This window comes from Scyliorhinus torazame, chromosome 17, assembly GCF_047496885.1.
Source record: "Scyliorhinus torazame isolate Kashiwa2021f chromosome 17, sScyTor2.1, whole genome shotgun sequence".
Taxonomy (NCBI): Eukaryota; Metazoa; Chordata; class Chondrichthyes; order Carcharhiniformes; family Scyliorhinidae; genus Scyliorhinus; species Scyliorhinus torazame.
Genome location: NC_092723.1, coordinates 42,178,134 through 42,201,683, shown reverse-complemented (window position 1 = coordinate 42,201,683; position 23,550 = coordinate 42,178,134). Strand labels below are relative to the sequence as shown.

Below are 23,550 nucleotides of genomic sequence, written 5' to 3'. Positions count from 1 at the left end.
CTGACCCAAGCTGGAATTCAACCTCGGACCCTGGAGCTGTGAAGATCCAGGGGATGAATGGGCTGATTTGGAGACGGTTGGAGGAGAAGAACACTGGGCAGGAGGACAAGAAGTGTTGAATGTGAGGATGGTGTGCCCCTCATGGGGATTGAGAGCCAATTCCTCCTGCCCCAACACTTGTCAATTAATCATCCAAAACTACAAGCAGTAAAATAAAAAAAGGGGAAATAGGGTTTTAAACAGGACGGACACTTCATTGAACCTTGATTACCTGATGAATCTGAAAGGTTAACTCTGTTTCTCTCTCCGTGACCGACCTGCTGAGTATTTCCAGCATTTTGTTTTTATTTCAAATTTCCAGGTATTTTATATTTTTCTTGCTTATCCACCTGCACCAGCTGCTCCTGCAGTGGATCTTTTTGAAAAGTATCAGCAAAACATTGATGAGACATGCAGTGAGGATAGTTGAGACTAGTGAATGAGCCGAGCTGTGCTCCTTCCTCACCTGTTCATCTCCCTGTCTGCAGTTACAGTTGAAAATAGATAAGTCCCCTGGGCCGGATGGGATTTGTCCTAGGATTCTTTGGGAAGCTAGGGAGGAGATTGCTGAGCCTTTGGCTTTGACCTTTAAGTCACCTTTGTCAACAGGAATATGCCAGAAGACTGGAGGATAGCAAATGTTGTCCCCTTGTTCAAGAAGGGGAGTAGAGACAACCCCGGTAACTATAGACCAGTGAGCCTTACTTCTGTTGTGGGCAAAATCTTGGAAAGGAATAATTTGATTAGACATAGTCAACACGGTTTCATGAAGGGTAGGTCGTGCCTCACAAACCTTATTGAGTTCTTTGAGAAGGTGACCAAACAGGTGGATGAGGGTAAAGCAGTTGATGTGGTGTATATGGATTTCAGTAAAGCATTTGATAAGGTTCCCCACTGTAGGCTACTGCAGAAAATACGGAAGCATGGGATTCAGGGAGATTTAGCAGTTTGGATCAGAAATTGGCTAGCTGGAAGAAGACAAAGGGTGGTGGTTGATGGGAAGTGTTCAGACTGGAGTCCAGTTACTAGTGGTGTACCACAAGGATCTGTTTTGGGACCACTGCTGTTTGTCATTTTTGTAAATGACCTGGAGGAGGGCGTAGAAGGATGGGTGAGTAAATTTGCAGATGACACTAAAGTCGGTGGAGTTGTGGACAGTGCGGAAGGATGTTACAAGTTACAGAGGGGCATAGATAAGCTGCAGCGCTGGGCTGAGAGGTGGCAAATGGAGTTTAATGCAGAAAAGTGTGAGGTGATTCATTTTGGAAGGAATAACAGGAAGACAGAGTACTGGGCTAATGGTAAGATTCTTGGCAGTGTGGATGAGCAGAGAGATCTCGGTGTCCATGTACATAGATCCCTGAAAGTTGCCACTCAGGTTGAGAGGGTTGTTAAAGAGGCGTACGGTGTGTTAGCTTTTATTGGTAGAGGGATTGAGTTTCGGAGCCATGAGGTCACGTTGCAGCTGTACAAAACTCTGGTGCGGCCGCATTTGGAGTATTGCGTGCAATTCTGGTCACCGCATTATAGGAAGGATGTGGAAGCATTGGAAAGGGTGCAGAGGAGATTTACCAGAATGTTGCCTGGTGTGGAGGGAAGATCTTATAAGGAAAGGCTGAGGTACTTGAGGTTGTTTTCGTTAGAGAGAAGGTTAAGAGGTGACTTAATTGAGGCATACAAGATGATCAGAGGATTGGATAGGGTGGACAGTGAGAGCCTTTTTCCTTGGATGGTGATGTCTAGCACGAGGGGGACATAGCTTTAAATTGAGGGGAGATAGATATAAGACAGACGTCAGAGGTAGGTTCTTCACTCAGAGAGTTGTAAGGGTGTGGAATGCCCTGCCTGCAACAGTCGTGGACTCGCCAACACTAAGGGCATTCAAATGGTCATTGGATAGACATATGGACGATAAGGGAATAGTGTAGATGGGCTTTAGAGTGGTTTCACAGGTCGGCGCAACATCGAGGGCCGAAGGGCCTGTACTGCGCTGTAATGTTCTATGTTCTAGCTGTACAATTGTGCTTTTGTAATAATAGACAAGAAATCAAGGTTTTCAAAGAACTAGTCAAAACACTTGCAAGTTTATTATGGGTTAAATGAACATATACATATGAATGAACAGCAAATTATAAGAAATGCTTTGTCCAGAAGTAGAAAAGAACAGACATTTCACACAGCTGAGCTCAATTTTCCCTTTGCTTCATCTCCAAATCCCACATTACAGTTTTACTGCTTTTATATCTCTCTAGTGACATTACATATAGCCTCTAAATGTAAACAATGTGTAACTTTGCCATAAGAGTAGGCTGTGACTTCTGTGTAGGTGTTGCAAAGTTCTGCCTGCTTTTAACTTTTGGGGTTTAAATCAAAGCTCACTCCGCACTTGATCTCAATTTCCTGAAAGTTAGCATTTATGTTAGTTACTAAATACACCACTACTTAAGCAAATAAGCTCACACAGGAATCCCGCCTGTAATTAACTCCCCAGGCCACCAGTGGAGGACAAATCTTTTTCCAATGGCACAACAGTGAGTGGGAGTCACAATTCAAATAGCCAGGCAATGAAGGACATAACTAGAAGTTAATCTTTATACAGGGTCAAGCTTTTATTTACAGAGGCACACATTATATATACCAGACTAACAAGCAGAGCAAATTGCAAGTAGATTCATGTGTAATTGGACCAATAATTGCCAAATTATTATAATCTAGATAAATGTAAAATAGTTAATAAGGAAGCAATGAACCAAACAAGAGCCATACACGAGATGGACCTCAAGATCCATGTTAACTGTTTTAACCTGTTTTCCATGCATTTGAGCACAGGTAAATCTCCAGTTAATGATGATCAACCTAATGCAATTAAACACTTAATTAGAGTTCAATTGACAGAGGATATTCACCACCCTACACACAGTTTGACACTTGTGTATTCTTCTGAACATAATTGTGTGGATTTGATGCAACTTCCCTTCTATTTGTGGCTTTAATAAGGGATGCATATCTGTTCCATGACTGTTCTCCAGAGTCAGACTTCTGAAAGATTATTGACATGGTTATGGTTAATGCTCAGAAATTTGACAAGCAATCACATTTTTTCGAGCTCCCCGAGTCTTGTGTTGAGTTGAAGTACTGATCGTGATTTGGTCTTGCAAACAGAATTGGGAAGTTACTCCCGAATTCCATATCTAGATAAATGGTGTGCTGAGCCATATGCTGCATAAGTATGGAATACCAAACTCTATATTCTTAAAATGTGTGTACAATGTAAAACTCCTCGGAAAATGATGAACCAATTCAGGTGCAAATGCAATTTGCTAATATGTTCAGGTGGGAGTAAGTTAAAGTAAAAATCATGCATTGTGGCTATCCGTAGAGTAGGAAATCTGAGTAAATCACTAAGCTGAGTGTTATCAGTGATATCACACAAGCCTTTTCCTTTTGGAAAGTTGGAATTCAGGGAATGGGAAAACTTCATTTGGACCCTTTTGGAGTATTTTTCCAGAGGAAACTATTCCAATCTCCCTAACATTTATTCACATGTAGCATTCTTGATAACTGAGAGAAGCTATCTTTGATAGCTTCTGTGCTTCATTTTAAGGGTTATAATGCTAGTCCAATGGCTTTGTGACCAAAATAGCATACAAACCTTAAACTGATTTCTGATGTGTGTTTCATACAAGATGTAGACAAGTTATTTCTATTTAAATCCTGCGTGACTACAGGCCATGTTTTTTAAGTTTTTGCTAAGCACCTTGTTCATAGATTTAGGTATGGATTGTCCCCATTCTTTATCCTGACTATAACATGCAGTACAACTGTTCACTGCTGCTCTAGTAATTATTTTATGGTTATCTAGAGTATTATTCATTTGTCAACCATTGGTCCAATTATACATGAATCTGCTGACAGTGTGCTCCCCTTGTTAGTACCCTGCTTGTCAGTACCACACATAAGTTCAACTATTTTGTGATTACTCTTCTCCAGGTCACATGTATCTGGATTTTACACGATTCCCTCCTCTTTAGAATAGGGCTTAGGAATTTGAGCTTTGATAGTCATCCAGACGCGAAACGTTAGCTCCCTTCCCTCTCCACAGATGCTGTCAGACCTGCCGTGATTGTCCAGCATTTTCTGATTACGTTTCAGATTCCAGCATCCGCAGTGATGTGCTTTCTCTCTCTCTCTCTCTCTCTTTAGAATAGTCATTTTATTGTAAAGGGAGAGAGTGGGAATGAGTTTGTTGCTAATACATGCTGTTGCCGAAGTAGAGCTTAAATGTAAAGTTTAATGTTTTTCAAACGTTTCCTCAATCAGTTCTGTTCGCTTTTTTAAAAAAAACTTTCAGTTTCAAAAGCGCAATGAGAATAGAGAACGAAAAAAAGAGAGAAAAATCGTTGCTTTGATTAGGGGGAGGGAAAGTATTTTTATTTAATTCGATTTATAACAGTAAAAGCGGCTCAGGCACATTGGACACGCGGTAAGAAAAATGCTTTGTATTTTTTTAAAACGCCTACAGAAGTTAATCTGATATATCCGCGATCACAATTCAGTGCAGCAGAGTTCAGCCCGCGCCTATTGATGCAACATTGCGCTTCAATGTTCAGATTGTTGGGCTCTGCACCTTCAGCGCGGTGCTGCTCTCTGTGACCGTGGAGCCGGAGCCGAAGCTGCTGCTCCTCTTCCCCAGGCCGGCGAAGACGTGCGAGGTCATCCGGCGGGTCCTCTGCCTGAAATTGCGGTCCAGGAAGGCATAAATGATGGGGTTGACGCAGCTATTGAGGAAAGCCAAGCAGGAAGCCACGGCCAGACCCCGGCTGACCAGCGGCCAGCAGGAGAGGTCCACATTGTGGAACTGCAGGTACAGGGCCATCGATTTTAAGACGTTAAAGGGCAGCCAGGATAAAATAAAAGCCGACACGATGGCGAAGACGATTTTTACGGAGTTTTCCCTCCTCTGGCTGCTTTTGTTGCTGTGGCCGTAATGCTCCCCGAGCTTGGCCAGGATGGAGCAGTAGCAGAACAGGATGGTGGCAACAGGCAGGACAAATGTCAGGTTGATGGCAGTCACGTTGAAAGCCCGCAGGAAGGGAGATGCCGTGTCCTCTGTGCAGTAGTAGGTCATGTTGGACTGGTCAGGTTTCCGGAAATAGGCCGAGGGGATGGCCAGCAGCAGGGATGACAGCCAGATCCCCAAGCTGATCGTGGCGGCGTACTTCTGGGTCCGGATGTGCTTGAAGTTCAGCAGCTTGACGATGGCCAGATACCGGTCAATGCTCATGCAGGTCAGGAAGAAGACGCTGGAGTATCTGTTGACAGCAACGATGTAGCTGCTGATTTTGCAGAAGGCACTGCCGAAGGCCCACAGATGGTTGTTGCTGGCCGACACCGCCCAGAAAGGCAGGGTGAAGACAAAGACTAGGTCTGCAAACGCTAGGTTGATCACAAAGGTGTCCACTAGTCTCCTCCTCCTCCTCTCTTTGAACATCATCACCAAGATGACAAACATGTTCCCCGTAGACCCAACGATGAAGATCAGGTAGTAGAGAAGTGAGATAGTGATGTTTACAAAAGGTAGATTCTCATAAGGACAGATTGCTCCATCTGTGTCATCCACATAGTCAGACTCAGGATCTGGAGAATAAACAAGAAGTGAATAGTCCTGCTCCTCGGTGACTCCAAATTCGGTGGGCATTTCTGTTCGGGTTGTTGCAAACTTGCTTTCACTTTGAAGTAACTATTTTTTTAAATTCACCAGCAGAATGGGGTTGTCTATTTCCTTCAGTTCATCCACACGTGTGTGACAACGGTTGTTGTTCAGTCTGTACAACTTGTTCACAGAAATGAAGATGGGCTGAGACAGCGAATGAATAAAGAGCAGAAAGCCCCAAGGTCCCTTTTTATAGTGGTTTCTATCTAACTGATCTGAAGCAGCTTCTGATGTCAGTGCGCCAGTCAGAGTAGTCATTGGTTGGGTGGCACAGGATGCAACAGTAAATAAGAGGAGGAAGAGAACAAAGACTCAACTGCGAAGAAGAACCAATCGAGAGAAACACCACAAAAGTGCCTGTGCCCCTCATCCTTTTATGGATGTTTCTTTAAACTTTATTTTTTTCAAAAGTAAAGAAGTTTTAAAAGTTCATCGAATGCTGGGGTGATATGTGAAACCAATTGCTCAATGAGAAGCAAATAAGCTAAAAGAAAATATTTATTTGCCTATTCTGCAGGATTTTGCCTATAAATGTATCCACAAAGTGCCTATGTTTGTCGGTATTAACTGGTCGACCAAACCCCCAAAATAGCAGGCAGGAAACATATTAACAGCGCACACCATTACTAATGCATGCATCAGCCAGCAAGGTCAACACTTTGAAACAAACACTTGAGAGTTACAGCTCTCCAGTCTTGCTGGTTAATTTATGCCACTCTGCTGTTTTATTTGCACAAGTGGCATCTTGGCCATGGCCTCCCTACTCATTTTCAGAGCTTTCTGGATTTGCATGTTAGTTTTTTTTTAATAAATATTTTATTGAAAATTTTTGGTCAACCAACACAGTACATTGTGCATCCTTTACACAACATTATAACAGTACAGATAATAATGACCTTTTTTATATAAACAAAAAACAACAAATAAATAAATATTAAATAACAAAAATGAAAACAAGCCCTAATTGGCAACTGCCTTGTCACAGGCTATACCCCCCCCCCCCACCCCCCAAGTCCTGGGCTGCTGCTGCTACCTTCTTTTTTTCCCCCATCTATCTTTCCGCAAGATATTCGATGAACGGTTGCCACCGCCTGGTGAACCCTTGAGCCGACCCCCTTAGGACGAACTTAATCCGCTCTAGCTTTATGAACCCCGCCATATCATTTATCCAGGTCTCCACCCCCGGGGGCTTGGCTTCTTTCCACATTAGCAATATCCTACGCCGGGCTACTAGTGATGCAAAGGCCAAAACATCGGCCTCTCTCGCCTCCTGCACTCCCGGCTCTTGTGCAACCCCAAATATAGCCAACCCCCAGCTTGGTTCGACCCGGACTCCTACTACTTTTGAAAGCGCCTTTGTCACCCCCACCCAAAACCCCTGTAGTGCCGGGCATGACCAAAACATATGGGTATGATTCGCTGGGCTTCTCGAGCACCTCGCACACCTATCCTCCACCCCAAAAAATTTACTGAGCCGTGTTCCAGTCATATGTGCCCTGTGCAATACCTTAAACTGAATCAGGCTTAGCCTGGCGCACGAGGACGACGAGTTTACCCTGTTTAGGGCATCTGCCCACAGCCCCTCCTCGATCTCCTCCCCTAGCTCTTCTTCCCATTTCCCTTTTAGTTCGTCCACCATAGTCTCCCCTTCGTCCCTCATTTCCCTATATATATCCGACACCTTACCATCCCCCACCCATTTCTTTGAGATTACTCTGTCCTGCACCTCTTGTGTCGGGAGCTGCGGGAATTCCCTCACCTGTTGCCTCGCAAAAGCCCTCAATTGCATGTACCTGAATGCATTCCCTTGGGGCAACCCATATTTCTCGGTCAGCGCTCCCAGACTTGCGAACTTCCCATCCACAAACAGATCCTTCAGTTGCGTTATTCCTGCTCTTTGCCACATTCCATATCCCCCATCCATTCCCCCCGGGGCAAACCTATGGTTGTTTCTTATCGGGGACCCCCCCAATGCTCCGGTCTTTCCCCTATGTCGTCTCCACTGTCCCCAAATCTTCAGCGTAGCTACCACCACCGGGCTCGTGGTGTAGTTCCTCGGTGAGAACGGCAATGGGGCTGTCACCATAGCCTGCAGGCTGGTCCCCCTACAGGACGCCCTCTCTAATCTCTTCCACGCCGCTCCCTCCTCCTCTCCCATCCACTTACTCACCATTGAAATATTAGCGGCCCAATAATACTCACTTAGGCTCGGTAGTGCCAGCCCCCCCCTATCCCTACTACGCTGTAAGAATCCCTTCCTCACTCTCGGAGTCTTCCCGGCCCAAACAAAACCCATAATACTCTTTTCTATCCTTTTAAAAAAAGCCTTCGTGATCACCACCGGGAGGCACTGAAACACAAAGAGGAATCTCGGGAGGACCACCATCTTAACCGCCTGCACCCTCCCTGCCATTGACAGTGCTACCATATCCCATCTCTTGAAATCTTCCTCCATCTGTTCCACCAACCGCGTTAAATTTAACCTGTGCAATGTACCCCAATTCTTAGCTATCTGGATCCCCAGGTAGCGAAAGTCTCTTGTTACCTTCCTCAACGGTAGGTCTTCTATTTCTCTACGCTGCTCCCCTGGATGCACCACAAACAACTCACTCTTCCCCATGTTCAATTTATACCCTGAAAAATCCCCAAACTCCCCAAGTATCCGCATTATTTCTGGCATCCCCTCCGCCGGATCCGCCACATATAGTAACAGATCATCCGCATATAAAGATACCCGGTGTTCTTCTCCTCCCCTAAGTATTCCCCTCCATCTCTTGGAACCTCTCAGCGCTATCGCCAGGGGCTCAATCGCCAGTGCAAACAGTAATGGGGACAGAGGACATCCCTGCCTTGTCCCTCTATGGAGCCGAAAATATGCCGATCCCCGTCCATTCGTGACCACACTCGCCACTGGGGCCCTATACAACAGCTGCACCCATCTAACATACCCCTCTCCAAAACCAAATCTCCTCAACACCTCCCACAGATAATCCCATTCCACTCTATCAAATGCTTTCTCGGCATCCATCGCTACTACTATCTCCGTTTCCCCCTCTGGTGGGGCCATCATCATTACCCCTAACAGCCTCCGTATATTCGTGTTCAGCTGTCTCCCCTTCACAAACCCAGTTTGGTCCTCGTGAACCACCCCCGGGACACATTCCTCTATTCTCATTGCCATTACTTTGGCCAGGACCTTGGCATCCACATTTAGGAGGGAAATTGGTCTGTAGGACCCGCATTGTAGCGGATCCTTTTCCTTCTTTAAGAGAAGCGATATCGTTGCTTCAGACATAGTCGGGGGCAGTTGTCCCCTTTCCTTTGCCTCGTTAAAGGTCCTCGTCAGTACCGGGGCGAGCAAGTCCAAATATTTTCTATAAAATTCAACTGGGAATCCGTCCGGTCCCGGGGCCTTTCCCGTCTGCATGTTCCTAATTCCTTTCACCACTTCTTCTACCGTGATCTGTGCTCCCAGTCCCACCCTTTCCTGCTCTTCCACCTTGGGAATTTCCAACCGATCCAAAAAATCCATCATTCTCTCCCTCCCATCCGGGGGTTGAGCTTCATACAATTTTTTATAAAATGTCTTGAACACTTCATTCACTCTCTCCGCTCCCCGCTCCATCCCTCCCTCCTCATCCCTCACTCCCCCTATTTCCCTCGCTGCTCCCCTTTTCCTCAATTGGTGTGCCAGCAATCTGCTCGCCTTCTCCCCATATTCATACTGTACACCCTGCGCCTTCCTCCATTGTGCCTCTGCAGTGCCTGTAGTCAGCAAGTCAAATTCCACATGCAGCCTTTGCCTTTCCCTGTACAGTCCCTCCTCCGGTGCTTCCGCATATTGTCTGTCCACCCTCAAAAGTTCTTGCAGCAACCGCTCCCGTTCCTTACTCTCCTGCCTCCCTTTATGTGCCCTTATTGATATCAGCTCCCCCCTAACCACCGCCTTCAACGCCTCCCAGACCACTCCCACCTGAACCTCCCCATTGTCATTGAGTTCCAAGTACTTTTCAATACATCCCCTCACCCTTAGGCACATCCCCTCATCCGCCATTAGTCCCATGTCCATTCTCCAGGGTGGGCGCCCTCCTGTTTCCTCCCCTATCTCCAAGTCTACCCAGTGTTGGGCATGATCCGAAATGGCTATAGCCGTATATTCCGTTCCCCTCACCTTCGGGATCAATGCCCTACCCAACACAAAAAAGTCTATGCGCGAATAGACTTTATGGACATAGGAGAAAAACGAGAACTCCTTACTCCTAGGTCTACTGAATCTCCACGGGTCCACACCTCCCATCTGCACCATAAAATCCTTAAGCACCTTGGCTGCTGCCGGCCTCCTACCAGTCCTGGACTTCGACCTATCCAGCCTTGGTTCCAACACCATGTTAAAGTCTCCCCCCATTATCAGCTTTCCCGTCTCTAGGTCCGGGATGCGTCCTAGCATTCGCCTCATGAAGTTGGCATCATCCCAGTTCGGGGCATACACGTTTACCAAAACCACCATCTCTCCCTGTAATTTGCCACTCACCATCACGTATTTGCCCCCGTTATCCGCCACTATAGTCTTTGCCTCGAACATTACCCGCTTCCCCACTAATATGGCCACCCCCCTGTTTTTCGCATCCAGCCCCGAATGGAACACCTGCCCCACCCATCCTTTGCGCAGCCTAACCTGGTCTACCAGTTTCAGGTGCGTTTCCTGTAACATAACCACATCTGCTTTAAGTTTCTTAAGGTGTGCGAGTACTCGTGCCCTCTTTATCGGCCCGTTGAGCCCTCTCACGTTCCACGTGATCAGCCGAGTTGGGGGGCTTCCCACCCCCCCCCCCCCCTTGCCGGTTAGCCATCATCTTTTTCCAGCTTCTCACCCAGTTCCCACGCAGCTGTATCTCCCCCAGGCGGTGCCCCCCCGCCCATCCTCTCCTGTACCCACTCCCCCCTTTCCCCAGCAGCAGCAACCCAGTAATTCCCCCCTCCCACCCCCCCCCCCCCGCTAGACCCCCCGCTAGCGTAATTACTCCCCCCATGTTGCTCCCAGAAGTCAGCAAACTCTGGCTGACCTCGGCTTCCCCCCGTGACCACGGCTCGCACCGTGCGACGCCCCCTCCTTCCTGCTTCTCTATTCCCGCCATAATTATCATAGCGCGGGAACCAAGCCCGCGCCTCTCCCTCGGCCCCGCCTCCCATGGCCAACGCCCCGTCTCCTCTCCCTCCCCACCTCCCCCCATCACCACCTGTGGGAGAAAGAAAAGTTACCATACCGCAGGATTAGAACATAAAACCCCTCTTCGCCCCCCCCATTCGCCCCACCACTTTGTCCAAACGTTCTTTTTCATAGTCCACTCATTCCAGTTTTTCGTCTACAATAAATGTCCACGCTTCATCCGCCGTCTCAAAGTAGTGGTGCCTCCCTTGATATGTGACCCACAGTCTTGCCGGTTGCAGCATTCCAAATTTTATCTTCCTTTTGTGAAGTACCGCCTTGGCCCGATTAAAGCTCGCCCTCCTTCTCGCCACCTCCGCACTCCAGTCTTGATAAACGCGGATCACCGCGTTCTCCCATTTACTACACCGAGTTTTCTTCGCCCATCTAAGGACCATTTCTCTCTCCTTAAAACGGAGGAATCTCACCACTATGGCTCTGGGAGCTTCTCCTGCTCTCGATCCTCGCACCATAACTCGGTACGCTCCCTCCACCTCCAACGGACCCGTCGGGGCCTCCGCTCCCATTAACGAGTGCAGCATCGTGCTCACATATGCCCCGACGTCCGCCCCCTCCACACCTTCAGGAAGGCCAAGAATCCTCAGGTTGTTCCTCCTTGCGTTGTTTTCCAGTGCCTCCAACCTCTCCACACATCGTTTCTGGTGTGCGTCCTGTATCTCCGATTTCACCACCAGGCCCTGTATATCGTTCTCATTCTCGGCTGCTTTCGCCTTCACGACCCGAAGCTCCTGCTCCTGGGTCTTTTGTTCCTCTTTCAGCCCTTCGATCGCCTGTAGTATCGGGGCCAACAACTCTTTCTTCATTTCCTTTTTTATCTCCTCCACGCAGCATTTCAAGAACTCTTGTTGTTCAGGGCCCCATATGAAACTGCCACCTTCCGACGCCATCTTGGTTTTTTCTTGCCTTCCTTGCCGTTGTTCCAAAGGATCCGCTGCAATCCGGCCACTTTCCTCTCCTTTTTCCATCCGTGTCCAGGGGGAACACCCTTCTGGTTTACCGCACGGTGTTTTTAGCCGTTAAAATTGCCGTTGGGGCTCCTATCAAGAGCCCAAAAGTCCGTTCCACCGGGAGCTGCCGAAACGTGCGACTTAGCTGGTCATCGCCGCACCCGGAAGTCCGATTTGCATGTTAGTTGACATTAACTTTGCCACAGAAAGTTAGGACAGAAACATAAGCAGTGTGCTGATAAACCTCCCTGGCCCAGAACGGGAACAAGTTAAACCACTGATGGGCAACCTAGGTAGTCTTACAACACCAGGTTAAAGTTCAACAGGTTTGTTTTGATGTCACTAGCTTTCGGAGCGCTGCTCCTTCCTCAGGTGAATGAAGAGTTATGTACATATGAACATACCTCTTCATTCACCTGAGGAAGGATCAGCGTTCCGAAAGCTAGTGACATCGAAACAAACCTGTTGGACTTTAACCTGGTGTTGTAAGACTTCTTACTGTGCTCACCCCAGTCCAACGCCGGCATCTCCACATCAGGGCAACCTAGGGTAATGGGTGGGTTGTATGAGTGGCCCTCCTTCATCTCAGTGGGCTACAAGATTGAAATCGGGCATGTTCATTGGATACATTTAATAGATGCCAATTATTTCCAAATGAGATGTAGAAAATGCTTAACTTCATATGTTAATCGAACTGTCAACTTCAAGTGGTAAAACCAAAAATATTTGTGCTTTATTGGACAAAAAGAGAGCGCAATAGTCAATGTTGTGCAATCAGCACGTGCCTTACTTCACTTGCCTTTGATTTACATGCGTATCACTTCAGTCATACCAGTAGAGAAAAAATTATATCGTTGGAAGCCAGCAGAATGTGGCATTTCGAATGAAATGAAAATCGCTTATTGTCACAAGTAGGCTTCAATGCAGTTACTGTGAAAAGCCCCTAGTCGCCACATTCCAGCGCCTGTTCGGGGAGGCTGGTACAGGAATTGAACTGTGCTGTTGGCCTGCCTTGGTCTGCTTTAAAAGCCAGCGATTTAGCCCTGTGTGCTAAACACTGCATGTGGGCAATGGTCAACCAAGTGTCTTGTGAGTTGCACTCAGAATCCCAATGGGCCGTATGTAGACGTTCCAGTGAAGCCCAGTGCAAACTGGAGGAAGAACACCTCATCCTCCGATTAGGCATGTTACAGCTTCCGAACTAAACATTGTGTTCAACAACTTCAGACTATGAATTCTCTCCTCCACCTTCACCCCATTTTTATTTCTTTCAATTTCTTTTCATTTCTTCCATCAATCTGTTTTTCCCACACTTTTGTCCCCCCCCCCCCCCCCCCCCCCCCCCCCAACCCCACTAGGGCCACCTGTTCCCTCTTCGGAGTTGTCCTTTGACACACTGCTTACCTTGTTTCTGCCATTAACACATTCTAATCTCTTAATGTGCCACTTTTAGCAGCCTTCTTAGCCTTGGTCACCTCATTTACATTCCCTTTGTTTTTCTGTCCACATCATTCTCCACCCTCTGGCCCCCTATCCAGCCCCACTGCTCCACACGCCCCCCCCCCCCCCCCCCCCCCACACACACACACACACAACCCCACAACAGTACTAATCTGATCCTATTTCCAGTTCTCTTCAGCTTTGACAAAGAGTCATCCATACTTGAAACATTAGCTCCGTTCTCTCTCCACTGACGCTGTCAGACCTGCTGAGATTGTCCAATATATTCTGTTTTTGTTTCAGATTCTAGCATCCACAGTAATTTGCTTTCATCTCTGTTAGAAATGTATTGTTGAATTGGACTAATGATTATTTTTTTTGATGTATGAAAAACATCAGTTATATGAATCGACTAGAGAGGCTGAGATAATTGACATTAGAACTGAGAAAGGTAAGGTGGAGATTTAATAGGGAAATTCAAAATCAAAAGGGGTTTTGTCAGAGTAAACAAGGAGAAGCTATTTCCACTGGGAGGAGTGTCAGTTAGCAGAAAACACAGATTTAAGATTATTGGCAAAAGTACCAGGGAGTAGATAAGGAAATTTTAGTTCATATGTTGAGTTATTATAGTCTGGACTGCACTGCTGGAAGGGTCGTGAAAGAAGGTTCAATTGTAACTTCCAAAAGGGAATTAGTTACAGAAAGTTATCTAATTGAAAAGTAAAAATGTGTAAAGTCACAGGCAAAGTGCAGGACTGCGCGGCTAATTGGACAGCTCTTTCAGTAGGTTCAAGTATCATGAGCTGATTGGCCTCCTTTTGTGCTGCGCTAAACAATCTGGATTTTTACTCTTAATTTACCAACTAGTGTATCAGTCTCTATTTCTGTAAAAATCACATAAGTAAGTAATTCTAAGAAATCTGCAGTTGTGTTCAGTTATTTACTATGCAGGAAAGTGCTAAAATGAAACCGTATGTTCACAGTCTTATAGCACATTCATTGAAGCATTAGGATCTAAACTACAATCATTTGTGGTTACTGAGTGCAACCTCAGTTGGGCATAAACATGAGCTCTATACAACATCAATGTTCTACTTCCATGCAAACACATTTTAGGTCAGGTTGTCCTTTTTAATTACATAAACTGGACCTGCTTAGCTTTTACAATACGAAGGGTATTGACAAATACATATTTTTTTCCTGAATCAATTCATATACACTGTATAAAATCAATTTATTTCTTTATCTGAATATTTTTTCCAACAACGAACAATGAACAGGAGATCAAATTATAATTGCTAGCCTGCGGAGCAGGATTGAGGGGTCTAATGCTCCTTGGTTGCATATCCTTCTGTAACCTTCATATATCAGCGTTCAACATGGAACATTGCAAAAGTCAGTCCATTATGTATCTGAGAACAACAACTCAGCATGTTTTCTTGATGTGGAGGGGCCAGGAACTGTGGAGGAGCAGATGTATTTAAGTGCTCCATGAAGCACTAAAAGCCAGTGCAAATGTACAAAATTAGGGAACCTAATGAACGTTGTTGACCTCTTTGTCTCAAGGGAGTTGCAATACAAAAGTAAGGAAGTGATGGTTCAGTTGTACAGTTGCTTGGCCAGACACCATCTGAAATATTCTGTTCAATTATGGGCACCAAACCTCAGGAGAGATACATTGACTTTGAAAAATGTACTGCACAATTTCACTAGAATTACACCAGGTCTTAAAGGATTATGTGATGAGGACAGGTGGCATAAAGTTGGCTTGTACTTCCTGGGTGAACTAATTGAGGTTTTATAAAGATAAAAGGATTCTATAGAATAAACACAGAGAGACTATTTCCTCAGGTGAGGTTTCAACCGGCTATGGATGCTAGGCCAATTGAAGTTTTAAAGAAAGAATTGCATTAATATAATGCATTCAAAACTATCAAATGTCTCAAAGTGCCTTCTATCCAATGAAATGCAAAAAGTGCCAAAATAAATGGCTAGATTCCTGTTAGGTAAGGGTGTTGAGACATTAAACAAACCCCTGCATCTTATCCAGGGTCTAATTGAGAAGCAAGACAGGTTTATGGGGCTGATGTCTACTCCTGTCTCTTTGTTTCTAGAATGCTGGTAATGCCCTTATTTTCTGTAATAATGTGTCTCATTTGATTTCCATTGTCGTTTAATGTTACCATTTTGATTTTAAGTCCATTATTTTAGGCGTTACGTAATTTATCACAGGGATATATTTTGTTCAATTAGTGATTTATTGCTACCCTATTATAAAATGATCGTAAGCATTCTTCAATTTGCAGCCATATATAAATACTATTTATAGAAATACTCAGATCATAAAATTCTAGTGATAAGCAAATTCAGACTAAGCATTGGAAAGAACAATTCTATCCATACTGTGGGCTGTATTAAAGCAACATTATTTTTTATGTTTTATTTGTGATCAAAATGTGTCACCATCTATTTCATTCAATAGCTTCAAAACAAAATGAAGAATATTTGAATTGTTCATTGTTTGCACTAATGTAATACATTTAACATATTTTAAAAGTGAAATTCCTGCACCAATTGCGAAGTTTCAGAAGAATAGGAACACATTAAAATGTTTAATATCTATATTGTTAAATTCTTGATATTGAAATTGAGCTTGTTTAAAGTCTTGCATAGAGTGCGCTGTGTTATTTCAATTTTATGCTTCCTGTTTCAGACACATGCTCTGTCTCAAGCTTCCTTCTTCTGAATTCAGAACTGTTGCTCCAATCTTCTGCCATTCCTGCTCTTCCATATCAACCCCACACTTGCAACTGAATTTACGACCTCACTGCCACTACTCCAGTCATGCTCTCCATCAATCTCCATGGACGTCTGTCAGTTCCCATACTCTTTTGGCTCTTTGCTGAAATCTCATGATTGATACTGCAGTCCTTCCTCAGATCTGATTATTAATGCTTTGATCTCACTTTGCATATAGCGGTTAAATCCGCCTTGCTTCACTCTCAGTCTTAACACGCTGGCATCAACAACAGGAAACTTACATTAGTAGCTTAAAGTGGTTCCTACTGTCAGATGGCATAACTAAAATGTTAGCACCAATGAAAATAACCCAAATGGCCAACAACCTTGTTCAGATTGCTTGAGCCTATGCATAAAATTGGGGTAGATGTTTTTTTGAGCATAAACTGAAGATTTGATTGGGCTGCACGGTGGCACAGTGGTTAACACTGCTGCCTCACAGCTCCAGGGTCCCGGGTTCAATTCCAGCCTCGGGTGACTGTCTGTGTGGAGTTTGCACTTTCTCCCCGTGTCTGCGTGGGTTTTCTCCGGGTCCTCTGGCTTCCTCTCACAGTCCAAAGATGTGCAGGTTAGGTGGATTGGCCATGCTAAATTACCCCTTAGTGTCCAAAAGATTAGGTGGGGTTACTGGGTTACGGGGATAGGGTGGAGGCATGGGCTTAAGTTGGGTGCTCTTTCCAAGGGCTGGTGCAGACTCGATGGGCTGAATGGCCTCTTTCTGCACTGTAAATTCTATGATCTGAAGGACGTTTAAGATGAAAGATCTTACCAGAAAAAGTTTGACAAATTAACGATCAAATGCAGAAAGAGAAAGAAAACAAATAATAAAATTGATAATGTTTACAAAACGTACTCAGCCATCACCAAGGAGCAGTTTGGCTATACCAAAATGATATTTATTTTTTATATTCATTCATGGGATGTGGGCATTTCTGGACACTTATTGCCTATCCCTAATTCAAGAGTCAACTTGCTTTGGATCTGAAGTCACACGTAAGCAAGACCAGGTAAGGTTGGCAGATTTCCCTCCCATAAGGAACATTCGTGAACTACATGGGTATTTATGATAAAAATAGTCTCATGGTCAACATTAAACTTTTAATTCCAGATTTTTGGGGTTCAAATTTCACCATTGCTGTGGTGGAATTTGAACTCAGGTTCCCAGAGCATTAACCTGGGTCTCTGGATTACTGGTGCTACAACATTACAACTATGCCAGCACCTCCCTATGAGCCTATGTCCCATGTAAAGCAAAATCGCAGATACATCACAATATGACATGAATATAACCAGGTTATCAAAGATTACAGATTAGCACATCTTTTCCCCCCTCCCCCTTCCCCCGTACTTAGTTACTAACATCATCACAAGAACATGCACTCTCAGTCATCTTATTCTGTGAATAGTTGATCATTCAGACAACAGCATTTACGGATTATCTGACCAGGCTGATCTTAGCTGTTGTAGTAAGGGAGCTAATGGCCTTGCTCTGATTGGGTAGGAAGGCAAACAGTATACGGGGTTCTGGCTCATGATGAAGCTGTGAGTTATAAGATCAAATAACTTGCTAACACTCAAGATTACAGCTCAAACCAAAAGAGGGACAATCTGGATGCTGTCTGAATAAGAAGATTACACTATTGACACAGGAGAGAACACCATCTACGCAGGAGAGAAGAGGAGGGTAAAAAATAGCAGAGATGTAGAGGGGAATGTGAACCCACGTTGTGATAATAGGATTTTGTAAACACTGTTATTTCAAGGGTAAAAGTACAACTAGGCGATTTCTCAGGAGCAAAAATATGCAATGCATCTAAAACAGAAGAAATGGAGACAGACGTAAATATATGGTTCAGGAAACAAATAGAGATAGACCCCACCTGTGGTTCTCCGCTCACATATTACAGTGAAAGATTTAAAATCATAAAGACATATTGTGAGGTATTGCAAAGGGTTCCCATAGTAAGGCCATAGTTTCTTCTGATTGATTGATTGATATTTATTGTCACATGTACCGAAGTACAGTGAAAAGTTTTTTTCTGAGGCCAAGGGAACGTGCACAGTATGTACATAGTAGGCAAAAGAATAATCGACAGAGTACATTGATAATGGTACATCAACAAATAGAGATTGATTACAGTGCGGAACAAGGGCCAAACAAGAGCAGCATAGGGTGTTGTGAATAGTGTTCTTACAGGGAACAGATCAGTCCAAGGGAAAGTTGTTGAGGAGTCCAGTAGCTGCGGGGAAAAAGCTGTTCCTATATCTTGACCTTCTGTATCTTTTGCCTGATGGAAGGATCTGGAAGAGGGCAAAGCCTGGATGTGAGGGGTCTGTGACAATGCTGTCTGCCTTCCTGAGGTAGCGGGAGGTGTATACAGAATCAATGGGTGGATGGCAAGCTTGTGTGATGTATTGGGCTGAGTTCTCCACTCTGCAGTTTCTTGCGATCTTGTACCGAGCAGTTGCCATACCAAGCTGTAATGCAGCCGGATAGGATGCTCTATATGGCACATCTGTAGAAGTTTGTGAGAGTCGATGCAGATGTGCCAAATTTCTTTAGCTTCCGTAGGAAGTAGAAACGTTGGGCTTTCTTGACTGTTGCATCAACGTGAGATAACCAGGACAGACTGTTGGTGATGGTGACCCTCAGGAACCTAAAGCTATCGACCATCTCCACTTCGGAGCCATTGATATAGATGGGGACATGGTTGGGGGGGGGGGGGGGGGGGCATCATATTACACTTCCTAAAGTCAATGATCAGCTCCTTGGTCTTTCCAGCATTTAGTGAGAGGTTGTTTTCGGTACACCATGCAACCAAGTGATCTATCTCCCTTCTGTAGTCTGATTCATCGTTCTTTGAGATACGACCCACCACAGTCGTATCATCTGCAAACTTACAGATTGAATTGGAATTGAATCTTGCCATAGCAGAGGACTGAGCACACATCCTTGTGGGGCCCCGGTGTTGAGGACTATTGTGGAGGAGGTGTTGTTACCTATCCTGTCAGATTGTGGTTTCTTGGTGAGGAAGTCATGGATCCAGCTGCACAGGGAGGGGTCAAGTCCAAGGTTGCAGAGTTTGGTTATTAGTCTTGTCAGGATAATGTTGTTGAAGGCGGAGCTGTAGTCTGTGCAAAACAGTCTGACGTAAGTGTCCTTGTTGGAGATATTCGGGAGTTGATTGTAGGGCCAGAGAGATAGCAGCTGCTGTGGATCAGTTGCCGTGGTAGGCAAACTGCAGTGGATCGAGACCATCTGGGAGGCTGGCATTGATCTGTCTCATGACTAGCTGTTTGAAGCATTTCATGATAACAGACGTCAACACCACCGGTCCGTAGTCATTGAGGCACGCTACCTTGTTCTTCTTTGATACTGGTATTATGGTGGTCTTCTTAAAGCAGGTAGGGACCTCGGAGGGGAGAAGTGAGGTGTTGAGGATATCTGCGAATACACTCGCCAGCTGGTCAGCGCAGGCTCTGAGTGCTCGCCCAGAGACTCCGACGGGGCCCGTCGCTTTCCGTGGGTTTACTTTCTTGGAGGTAAAATGGCATCCTTACGAATCTGGATTTCTGCCTGCTGAAAAAGTACTGAGAACTCCAGTGAGTAACCTCTGCTTATTTTATCCCTTTAATATAATCTTTCCCTGTTAGGTCATACATAGAAACATACACAGAAAATAGAAGCAGGAGGAGGCCATTTGGCCCTTCAAGCCTGCTCCATCAGTTATTCTGATCATGGCTGATCATCAAGTTCAATACCCTGATCCTGCCTTCCCCCACATATCCTTTGCTCCCTTGGCCTCAAGAGCTATATCTATTTCCTCTAGCACAATGGTTAGCACCGTGGCTTCACAGGGCCAGGGTCCCAGGTTCGATTCCCGGCTTGGGTCACTGTCTGTGCGGAGTCTGCATGTTCTCCCCGTGTCTGCGTGGGTTTCCTCCGGGTGCTTCGGTTTCCTCCCACTAGTCCCGAAAGACATGCCGTCAGGTAATTTGGACATTCTGAATTCTCTGTGTATCCTAATGGGTGCCGGGAAGTGTCGACTTGGGGCTTTTCACAGTAACCTCATTGCAATGTAAGCCTACTTGTGACCATAAAGATTATTCTTGAAATTACACAACGTTTCTGCCTCAACTACTTTCTGTGGTAGTGAATTCCACAGATCCATCACTCTCTGGGTGAAGAAATTTCTCCTCACCTCGTTCTGGACTGCCCTACCATCGTGAACATTCTTTCTGAATTTACCCTGTCTAATCCTGTTAGAATTTCGTAAGTTTCTATGAGGTCCCTGCCCCACTCTTCTAAACTCCAATGAATATAATCTTATCCGACTTAGTCCTCTTATGACAGTCCTAGCAACCCAGGAATCAGACTGGTATCATCTGTATATGCCCCAACTAACAAGTTAAAGAGATCTAGATATCTTTCAATTTTGCTCACAAGTCATCTCCTCGGGATTGTGACAGGGTGATAGAGATTGACTGTTCCCTCACACTTCCCCTCACACACTCGGGGGAAATGCTACCACAAGCACCTTCCTCTTGAACGTAGATGGAAATGGCAGCTTCCTATATGAACAATAAGCATGCACCTGCACCCACATTGCCGAACGGCACAGTTGTGCATGAGTGAAGTGGGCCATCATCTTGTAAATGCAATCTGTTTCCCACTGTGATGTGGGGTCATGTTCCTTAGGGCACAGTGAAAGTTTCTACTTATGGAAAGCTAGCAATCATGTAGGAAAGGGGAGAAGAAGAGATGGACAAGAGGTGAGGAAGGAGGAAAGAGGGAGATGAGAAGGGGGTGAGAGAATTCGCCTATCATGGACACCCTCATTTTCCTCATTAGAACAGTGGGTGTGATTTTCTTTTTGCCTCAATAGGGTGGTAAGTAATGCACCGGATTTTTGCTTCAACTGCATGCCATTCAAGGACCAGCCAACCTCTATCTGTCACAGGTCCTAGGAGGTGAGAAAAATTAAAAGACATCTAGATGTCTCTAACATGTTGGTCGGGGCATGATGCAGGTAACCCAGCAGAGAGAGATCATTTTGAAGGGATTCAATAAGCAGAGGTTACGCACTGGAGTCTTCAGTGCCTTTTCAGTAGACAGGAATCCAGAATAGTAAGGATGCTATGTGACCTGAAAGAAGAAAATATGGCCTTACTTTGGCAACTCTTTGCAATATCGCACAATATGTCTTCATGATTGAACCTGTTTGACTAATATTTGAGCAAAGAACAATGGGTGGGACTGTCTTTATTTGTGGTTATGTGGGTGTTCATGCTGGTTTGCACAATTGGAAGTGGTGAAAATTGGAAAAAAACAATGGGTTAGGTTATGCTATCACAATAACGGTTAATGTCATTGTATAAGTGTAAATGTACAGCAACTTCATGCAAGGAGCAGGTTAAATGGAAAATCCAAATATTGCTGTCATGTCCGAGTTTCTCTGCCACCTTCTCCAAAGCAAACATCTCACCATCGGTCTCCAATAAAATGCATTGAATTTCATGAAGTCGCTGCATTTACTCCACAGTAGTGTGTTAAGTTTTGTCATTTCATGCATAAATACCCTTTTAATAACATACTTATTAGAAATTACTGCCAATCAAGCTTTTTGGTGCTGAATATTAACTATTACGTATGTGGAGTCTGATACAATTCCCATAGAGACTGATCACTTGCAAAAAGATATTTGAATTTCCAGCGACTTGAGTGGAATGATCATACAATAAGGTTTCAAGTTTTAAGATTTTTACTGCACCAAACCAACTCAAAGCAACTTTATTCAAACAATATTCAATTGCCAACGTATCCCCTAAACTGCAGAAAAGTATTCCCCCATTTAACTTTTAAAACGATTGAAAATGCCACACCATGGTTATGCTTTATCTCTGAAGTGAGCACTTCATTCTCCAAAGCCATTCTCTGTTCCTGATGGTTTGTTTCCTTTGACCATTTTCAGCCAGGTAACTTCTAATCCCCAAGCTAGCTTTCACAGTCAGGGTTATCCTGGAGATTCTTCCCTCTAGGCAAAGCTAAGCAAATTTCCAGCATTGTTTAAATCTACATGAACTTCAATCTAAGCGGCAGTTCCTACTTACCTTCCATATGATGAATGATAAAGCATTTTCTCTGCTCAGTTTGCCTTCTCACTCTCCCTCTCCCTCTCTCTCTGGAATTAGTGTGGAGGCTGTGGATCATAGAATCATAGAATTTACAGTGCAGAAGGAGGCCATTCGGCCCATCGAGTCTGCACCGGCCCTCAGAAAAATCACCCTATCTCCGTAACCCAGTAAACTCACTTAACCGTTTTTGACACTAAGGGCAATTTACCATGATCAATCCACCTAACCACATCTTTGGACAGTGGGAGGAAACCGGAGCACCCGGAGGAAACCCACGCACATACGGGGAGAATGTGCAGACTCCGCACAGACAGTGACCCAAGCCTGGAATTGAACCTGGGACCCTGGAGCTGTGAAGCAAATGTACTAACCACTGAGCTACTGTGCTGCCCACCTTTGTGCTCTGGCACATTTCAAAGATTAAAACTAAAAACAACCCTCACTACTCACCCCTCTAACCTCACACAACACCCATGCTCCATTCTTGGCAACCTATTCCACCCCATGTGCCAGGCACCCACCCTTTCATGGCTCCTCTTACATCCTATGCCAACTCATGCCCCTCTACCCACACCATGGCTCCTCATATCACCATACCAACCCATGCCCCTCTACCCATGGCCCCTGTTATCCCCATACCAACCCATGCCCCTCTGCCCACCTGCTTGGCCTCTCATACCTTCTGTGCAAACCCATGCTATCCAACGCACTCCCAAGGCCCTTCATACTACCTATGCCATCTCAAGCCCCTCTATTCCTGGCCTCCCAGTCCACTTATGACCAATTCATGCCCATTCACCCACCTCTATACTACCTCATGCCTCTTCTGTCTTCAGATCCCTATGGTCCTTTATTGCCTCCATGCCACTTGGTTCTAATCCATGCCCCCTTTCTCCTTACCTCCTCCATGCTATATCCTCCACCAGCTTTGACAATTCCTTGGTAAATTTGACAGCTTTGACAATCCAAATGAGTTTAGCAACTTTTATTTTTTTTATGCACAATCGTGTTTATTTTACACAATCCGAAAGAATGCCTTAGCTCTCCCAAACGGTGCCATTCCTCTCCCAAAGATGTCCCTGGCTATCCAAACATATGCACCAATATAAACGTAAACATGCAAGGACAAATCTAGCTAATGGCAGATGTTGTTCAATGACCAGCTACAGTAACAATTTGGATCAATATTTGGTGGTGACAGGGTGAGGTAGTATCCTGACCTTAATGGTGTGTAGGTGTAGGATGTTATC

The 23,550-nt window shown here is 45.0% G+C and overlaps 1 protein-coding gene across 1 annotated transcript; it reads right to left on the bottom strand.

Annotated features, from left to right (window-relative positions):
• Positions 1 to 2,092: 2,092 nt before the first annotated feature.
• Positions 2,093 to 5,933, bottom strand: gpr25 (G protein-coupled receptor 25). The gene has a single exon (XM_072480354.1). It carries the CDS (start codon positions 5,735 to 5,737, stop codon positions 4,646 to 4,648), a length of 1,092 nt encoding a protein of 363 aa, XP_072336455.1. The 5' UTR covers positions 5,738 to 5,933; the 3' UTR covers positions 2,093 to 4,645.
• Positions 5,934 to 23,550: the final 17,617 nt, after the last annotated feature.

What these genes read in the sequence shown, in the direction of transcription:
- gpr25 (XM_072480354.1), bottom strand. Translation starts at nt 5,737, where the DNA reads ATGCCCACCGAATTTGGAGTCACCGAGGAGCAGGACTATTCACTTCTT.